This window comes from Homarus americanus, unplaced genomic scaffold (assembly GCF_018991925.1).
Source record: "Homarus americanus isolate GMGI-L3 unplaced genomic scaffold, GMGI_Hamer_2.0 scaffold41626, whole genome shotgun sequence".
NCBI classification, from domain to species: Eukaryota; Metazoa; Arthropoda; class Malacostraca; order Decapoda; family Nephropidae; genus Homarus; species Homarus americanus.
In genome coordinates, this window is record NW_024711250.1 from 524481 (window position 1) to 533569 (window position 9089).

Here is a 9089-nt window from a genome sequence, read left to right on the forward strand (position 1 = left end):
GAGAGTGAGACCCAAGCATAAGGGCAGTTCAGGTCAGATGCATATATGCTGGGTTGCATACTATGGATACACGTACTCTGCAACCCTACTGTACTTAATTCAAAGATGACTGCTTTATCTATTTGGTTGTTTCTGCCTGTTGATATCCTTTAAGGGCTTTCCAATGTGTTTATCTAAATACAGTGGTCCCTCGATTAACGAAGGGTCTAATTAACAAAATTTTGGTTAATGAATTAGCTCCCATAAGGATTTTCAATTCCATTAACGAAAACCTTACGAGAAACACACTTTGTTGTGTGCATCAGCCGATCGGCTAGTCCGCCAATACAATATAGTGCTGAAATTATTATGAAACATGAAGAAGGCATTAGAACCAATGCACTCTGTAAAGAATATGGCATGTCATCATCGACTGCCTCTACAATCAGCTGTTCGATATGTAAACAAAGCTGCCAGGAATAAGACATACACACCTCAAAGTGAGTTAAAATACAGTATTCTATTGTTTTTTTATTTATTGTTATACAGTATACTGTGCAGTCCAGTATTTAGTTTATATTTAATGTTTTGTTAATTCTATTACCGGTATACAGTACTTTGTACGTACTTTTTCTGTGAGTTGGAACCAATTACCCAATATCCCATAGAAATAATAGATTCAGTTAACGAACGACTGTGGAACCAAATGTGTTCGTTAATCAAGGGACCACGGTACAATACTCAGCTTTCTTCATTAATTTTTATACTGTACAGTATATGCCAGTACTGTACCATGCTGTAGATGATTTTTTTTTGTAATCTAAAGGTCTTAATAATAAATTTGGGATAGCATTTTTACTGCAGTTTTTTTTTTATTATTGTAGTGTATATGAATATATAATTTTAGGTGTGTGCTCATGAATTTACATAATTAATTTGTTTTTGTAATTTATAAGAAATAGTATAAACTTATATTTAGGGATGTTCACTGTTCCTAATACAAAGATAAATTAAGGATTTTCCTCAACATAATGATGGTACAGAGGTTCATAGACTCACATTTATAGGTGAGTGGTGGGCATGAAGAGGCAACATGAAGGAGAGCGCTAATAGCTCCAAGACCTCACTTCCTGCATAATCTTACCACATCAACACCCCTGCTGTGGAGGTCTTTGCCCTTCAGTAACCCCATTTCATCTGCTTCCTCTGCCATTGCGCCTCCTCCTCCTCACCATGATGCCTCGCCACAAAAGCTACAAAAAGGTCCCAGCACAAACTTTTGGTCATGTTTGTTTTGTGGTTGTTTTCTGACAAAACTGCCAGCATATAAGGACATGCTGTTTAAAAGTTCATATGACCGTTTGTGATGTCTATAGTGATGAGCCTTCCAGTTAGGCATGAAAAGTGTGAAAACTATGATTGTTATTTTACATGTTTCTGTATATACTATGACTTCTCTTAGGTCAGAAATTTAGAATGGCTAAGCTTTGATACTTATGTCTTGTAAATATACAGAAAGTAATTGCAGACTGCATAGATCTTGCATACTTATCGATTGTTATATTAGAATTGTGTGAACAAGGAATATTGTGTGCAATTCATCAAGGATGCGCAGCTACGAAAGAAAAGCTTTTTTATGTTTGCCTTCATATCTTGGAAGTACTGTACTGTCTTTGATATAGACATCCATGCTTCCTTTTCATCTGTAATAGTTGTATTTATATGGCATGACAAGCCATTGCCTTATGATGTCATGTAACAAGTATTATTCATAATGGTTTGGTGCTTTTGGTAAATTGTGCATGTAAGTGAAACATTGTTCCTTTTACTTATAGGTAAGGTTTACAGTGTATATTGATCAACACATGACCAATAATATCGTTCTTCTCTTGTTATCTTTACAGTTGTTATACAAACTTGGGCCTTAGGTAGTTCTTGAATGAGGGTCATGGTTTAAACTTAATTTATAAACTGATCACAAAATTTATTGGTGACGGCATAAAACCATACATACAGTTTCAAAGGTAATTCATATCAGTTTTTATAAATGTAAAATATTGCATGCAAGTTATCTTCATGACAGAATAATTCATTACATCACATGAAATTTTTAGCCCACATAAGTATTGCCAAAGGCTCAAGCCCCCTATACGATCACTTAGCCATTAATTGTGATTACGTCATATCATACTGAGACATGTAATTTTTGGGTATATTGTAGAAAAATATTGTATGATTTGTAGCCTTGATACTTGTTGAAGGAAAGGTCAAGATGAATAACTTTTGTATTTTGGTAATATGAATGTTAATGATAGGTGCATGGTCAGTTGAACATTACTTTGATCATTTGTGATGGTGTTTTAATGGATTAATGCCTAGAACTTAAAAATAAATTGTCACAACATTATTAATAAATACTCAATAAGGGGAATGTTTCACTTCAAAGCAAACTGAAATTTAAAAGACAAATTAATATATTAGGTAATGAAGTACGAGTGGAATTGGGATTCGTTTGTGAGTGTACGTCTTCATTTCATAACTGCATCTTAGTTCTAACTGATGTGTTTGTTATCTCATATGCTTTTTTATTGGCTCATGTTATCACACTGAAAGTTCTCCACTCCAGTCAGTTGTGAAAGAAATGAAATAGAGTATGTTTTTTGTGTACTGTATATGATTATCATAATTTTTTTGTATGTTTAAATAACTTTCAGAGAAAATGTGTGTTCATGTGTGTCTGTCTGTCCCGTCCATGCATCCACTCACACAGTCACTTGTGAATGCTTATGCATTTTTGTATGCATGAGCATACAAACCAGTATGTACTCCAAGCATGCATCTATTGTTTATATGTGTGCAAGTATAAAACTATTAATTCTGCAGTAGAAAGTGAAGAGAATTATGATTCTTTCAACAGTACTGTAAAACAAGGGAAAATGCTGTCATGACTTGTGGAGCAACAGTTCATTTTCAACAAAAATAGCAGATATAAAGACAATGCATGAATGATCAGGCATAACCCTTAATAAGAATGAAAAGTCAATGTTTGGTATTAAATTAGGGAAGAATCTGTACTATGATCAGTCTTCTATCTATGATGTGTAAAGAAAAGTACTGCACTATGCTATTGTAGATTATATAATACAATACACTGACTGTGTATAAAGGTTATGACTACCTTATATATTTAAGTGACTATAAGTAACAATATTATTGGGTTGTGATGTAATCTTGACCAGTAGCTTCTTGGGTGATTATCCATAACCTTAGTCACTCTTTTACTCACATGTATACAAATTTTGTAATGATGTATAAATTTGGAAATCGAAGTCTTGTTTTTTTATTTATGTTTATAAATCTAAACAGGGTAATATTGTTTATACTGTACCATAAATAGTATTAATATTAGTTTAGATTGTGTGAATGACAGTAACATTTAATAAGTTTTTCCCCTTTTATAATGTCATCACTCAAAAAGAAAAGTCATATCTACAGCAAAGCACATATTAAATCCTGTCCAGCCATACTTCTCAGTGATTTAAATTTATGGTATTATCAGATATAAACCAATATTTTTTATTTTTTAAACAAATTACCTTGATTACTGTGTGTGTTTGTGTGTGTTGTATGCGTGTATATTTTGGAGAGTATGGTTTGTAGAATTTGAACTGGATATTTCTACTGAAATGAAATTTGGGAAATGTCTTGAAAACCAAGTGGCTTTTATATATGTATCTCAAGATAGAAGCTGTACAGCTCAAAGGATTTTGGTTATTCAGTTGCGGTTACCAATTTATACTCATAGCATGTGTTGTACACCACATTGTCTAAATTTTTGTTTCCTATATATATATATATATATATATATATATATATATATATATATATATATATATATATATATATATATATATATATATATATATATATATATATATATATATATATATATATATATATATATATATATATATATATATATATATATATATATATTTCATGTAGATCCACAATGAAAACTTGGATAAGATAAATCTTGATAAAATCACATGGGAAAAGGGAAACAATAGAGCACCTTAGCTTTCGTCTTTATTCAAGATGTCTTGAATAAAGACGAAAGCTAAGGTGCTCCGTTGTTTCCCTTTTCCCGCGTGATTTTATCAAGATGTGTATATATATATATATATATATATATATATATATATATATATATATAATTTTTCTAGAAATTCACTTTTTCTGTTGTAGTGTCTGCAACAAGATTACTGCTTTGCCATCTCCATTGGTTTTGGGAAAGAAATTATTGCCATTGTGGTTCACTTCTTAGAGTTTGCCTAAGCGACTCACACATCGCCAGTGCCATCATTAACTCTTTATTGTCCTTGGGTGGTGTAACTGACTCAGGGGCAGGTGAGGAAAAATTCTCACCAACCATTGTTTATTAGATTCACTAATAGGAGTCTTCATCTTTAAAAGTAAACAGTGAAATTTATTACACTGAAGACTTTGTTGCCCCTGGCCAGATACACTCCCACTCTGAACTCCAGAAATCATCTCGATCAAGGGCCTCTAGTACAGTTACTGACCTGTAGGTTGTTATAAGGAGAGAACTAGATTTTTTCTTATCAATTTTTCTAACATGTGATAATGGAATCATAAAATGAGTTCTTAATAACTCACTATGGTAATAGCAATGCTGGATGTGTTTTATTTCAAACCTTAGGGAATAGTTCAAGATTGAGTGCATTAACAGAAAACGAGTTTGACACAGGTACTAAACCCAGTTGGTCACCTACAGAATCACAAATAAAGGAGAAGGAGAGAGTGTCCTTTTCTCCAGGTGATGGTTCTGAGGTCAGTTTCATATAATACTTCTACTTTATTGTCTGCCACACTCTCAAACTCATGGCTATTCAGGAGATGCTGTTTTTCCATTTTTTTTTTTACGTTTTGTCGGCTAATTTTTGTACTTTTGCCCACTTTTTCCGCGTGCTCTTGGGTTTGCTGAAATAACCTTCATTCTTTCCACTTGTTTACTTCTTAGCCGGTTATGACTGGAAATGTATTGTAGTAACTTATGCTTCTGTGGGCTGGCCAGTGGTATTCCCTTAAATTCTCATAATTCATAAGGTCCAGAGCCTCTATTATTTAGAATTATGGAGATTTTACAGGAAATGTAAAAGCATAGAAACACACAATATTGATGTAAAGTACACAGACTTATATCTGATAACCATATTATTGTACAGTAGAACGTCGATTTAAAATTATTGATTTAAAGCTACACCCACAATTAAGGACAATGTTTTAATTTAAAGCGAATCTCCTATTTCGCATGAGTCAATCTGGTGCATCGCATTTAGAATTTTGCGCCTAATGTTTCTCTGGGTACACTACACTATCCTAAGGGCAAAGCTGTACTGTACATGTACTCAAAATAATGTACTAAATGATTACTAAAAAAACTTTCTAGTGCAAACTATAGCATGTTTATATTCAAAATAATCATTATCTTATAAAAATTCCAGCAATGTAATTTATATTCTCCCCGGGCACTTCTGTGACATTTTACAAGCAAAAAACACAAACTCAAGCTAAAGGACATAAATAAACAAATAAATACTTCACTAGACCTTCAGCGCCAACTGTCAAACATGTCACTTCCCTCCTCTCTGTCCCCCCCCATCTTCCCAGCCAGGGTTTGGTGTTTAGGCTTAAAGTTTTTATCTTAATGTTAGGAAAATATAATTTGTATTGCTGGAATCCTTGCAAGACAGCGAATAATTTGAATATAAACGTCATATATTTTGCACAAGATAAAAATTTTTGCTCTTTGTACTAAAATTCTTAAAGTAGAACTAAAATTTGTATGTCTAATCCGAACTATAGTATGTTTATATTCAAATTAATCACTATCTTATAAGAATTCCAGCAATGTTAATTATATTCTCCCATGTTAGTTCAGTGACATTTTATAAGAGAAAACCTTAGTCACTCTTAAGGACAGATAAATAAATAAGCACTAGACCTTGGCATCAACTGTTAAACATATCACATCGCCTCCCTCCCTCCCCCCTAAGCTTCCCAGCCAGTGAACAGACCATAACCATCCCTTAATTTTAGCTGTGTTGATTTATGAGTGTTTGTTTTCACAAAATACTACAAAAAACAATGTTTTGTTTATTCAAAGAGATGGGCTGAGGTGTATCTGGGTAGACTCTCAGTCTTTTTAGTATTTTGTGTTTCTCTCAAGAACCAAACTAAATTATTCCATTGAAACAACACTTCGATTTAGTGAGAATTCGGTTTAAAGAGACCTCTTTTGGAACGTATGATAAACATTACCTTTGTGTAGTGATATATAGGAATATGAAGTTTAGCTCAAGTATGAACAAACTGCCAGCACAGGGAAGATGTACTAGCTCAAAATAACTACTGTACTGCCAAGGAAACAAACTGCAGTACGAACCAAAATTTTATTTTTCTTTGATGGGTCATGGCTTTTAACATAGTCCAATCAATTTATAAGGCACTTTTATTTTCTAAACCTTAAGCTGGGGATACATTGATAGACAGCTCAAGACTGAAAAGGGTTAATACCTCCCAGTGCTTTTTCAAGACCAATGAATGCTACAAACTTACTTTCCCTTTTCTAAAATTGTTTACTCTTCTTTAATGCAAATGCTTGTTTAATCTATCTACATAGCCTCTTGTTTTCCTGAATCCTAACTCACTCCTCTATGGGGATGCCACTTTTAATATTTTATTTGGCTCAGAGGGGAAACCTTACACAAGGGGTTAGGCTAAATATTCTGTTATTGAAAAAACCTCTCGATGATAACCACTACAATTTCTCTGCCATACCCAACAAATTTATTTGCTGATCTTTCGGTACTCCTCTGTCATGCATAGTCTATACAGGTATACTGGGTTCATTTATCATCCATTCTATCACCTTTCTTCCTCCTACTCTTAACACTTCCATAGTGACAATATCCACCCTTGGAGTCTTACAGCTCCTCCACAAACTTATATTTTTATTTTCACTTTAATTTTGCTCATTCCAACACATTGCTTATCACTTACTATACATTAAGAAGTAGAGTTATTTACGTCTTTTACTTTCTCCGCTATCTACAGTACTATATATCCTATCTTTCATTCATAGGTACCATTATGTTTGTTCTCTGGACTTTTATACTCTGTTCAGTTCCCTTTGTTAATAATTTATTGTTTTCTTCAAGACCTTATGATACTCATTTTCTGCATCTTTCACATATTTTCCCAATGGTTCTCCTTCCTTTCATCATTTCCCTATTTGCAATTGATGCTCGTATGCCCATATCTTATCCTGAACTAGCACATCCTGTCTCTCATCTTATCATTCCCACTTCATGCTTTAGAATACTGAAAAAGTCAATTATACTGTACCCATAAGTTTTAAATCAGCTTTATATACACTTTCTTAAAAATATAGACTATCTTTACTGTATAAACACTCGTTTTCACTTTCCAAAAAACATGTCATTTGACGTAAAATATACGCCTGAACTAATACCTTGCATTTCGGCATTTGGAGTAAAATTTTTATATTGTGAACCCACATCATTATTTTGCATGGAAATTCGTACCTTTGTATGAAATTTGAACAAAATCTAAAGTATGAGTAATTAGTGGTAATTAATGATCTTTGAAATAATTAGATATTTAGAATATTTAAAGTCAGTTATGCTGTGCCCATATGTTTTAAATCACCTTTACAGGGGGTGCCATTCTTGAGGACGTTCTTAAGTCAGAACACATGCTATGTGCATACCGTACTTATAGAACAATGTTTAAAATCCCACAACATAAAACCTCAGTCCTTATATACATCTAAAATCACTTAATTTAAGACAAAAGAAATAGAATGACAAAATACAGTAAATGAAAATAAGTCCTCGGGTAAATAAAATACTTTACCTGTACTGTAAATTTCAAGTTTAACCCCGTTTGTATCGGCGGATGTTCGTAAATCGGGGACCTCCTATATATACATTTTCTTAAAAATAAAGGCATCTTTACTATTTAAACTATTTAAACACATTAGTTTTCACTTGAATGTGAGTGGCTGTTTGAAATACTCTAAATGTGATTGGCTGTCATTGTTTATATCTGCCACATGACAGCTGATGAAGCGACTGTAAGAATGCTATCTAAACTTGTCTATATTTAGAAAACTAAGCATTTGCACAAGAAAATTAATGAAAGTGAAAGTAATCTGGGTACAAAACTCTAAAAACAATCCCCATAATTACCGATCAATGACAGTCGTGTGTCATATACAGTATTGGCCTAAAATAAAATATCAATACAATAATATTTTTCGGTTGATTTTATTGGATTGAATGACACTAACTTAATCTGTGAGCTTCAAGAATGGTCGAAGAAATGGCTTTTATTATTCAATGTCAAGGTGTAAGAGGATGCAACTGAGACATACCAATAATGAGGAGGCATATCACATGACCCAACAGGATGAAGAAACTGCATTAACAGAGGCCGAATGTGAAAAAGACCTGGGTGTGTATGTTGACAATGAACTGAAGTTCCCGGGCCATTGTGAGAAAAAGGTGAATCAAGCAACATAACGGGTAGGTCTTATAAGGGGGTCTTCAGATATTTAGACAGTCCGTCCTTGTAACGATCTTCAAGAGTGAGGTGCTTCCCCATCTGGAGTACTGTCACCCTATCTGGTCCCCCGAGATATGCTAGAGACTGTCAGCTAATTGAAAATGTCCAAAGGAGGGCCACCAGACTGGTGCCTGCACTACAGCCCCACAGCTCCCCAGAGAGATTAGAATGCCTACATCTACCTAGTTTTTACTACAGACAGGCCTGGGATGACCTAATTAGGTTAATATTCATTAAATGACTGCACCAAGAATTTTATATTTGGTTATTCTAGGATAGTAAAAAAAAATATGAAAATATTTCTTTCCTTGGGCAAATTAGTATTAACAGATATATGTCAAACATTATTAGAAATAAACCAGGTCAGCTGATGTTCTTCCCGCACCTAGTGCCACGGTCATTAAACAAATATTTCCCCCTAATTGGCGTGTATAAAC

At 33.5% G+C, this 9089-nt stretch overlaps 1 protein-coding gene across 14 annotated transcripts in view; it reads left to right on the forward strand.

The window, feature by feature from the left end:
* Nucleotides 1-3308, forward strand: part of LOC121862231 (BTB/POZ domain-containing protein 10-like) — a 156030-nt gene extending 152722 nt beyond the window's left edge. For all 14 annotated transcript variants that reach the window (XM_042360443.1, XM_042360922.1, XM_042360707.1 and 11 more), the window contains one exon: nt 1047-3308. In XM_042360443.1, the coding sequence (XP_042216377.1) occupies nt 1047-1076 (30 nt within the window). In that variant the 3' untranslated portion in view covers nt 1077-3308. The remainder of the gene's footprint in view (nt 1-1046) is intronic.
* Nucleotides 3309-9089: the final 5781 nt, after the last annotated feature.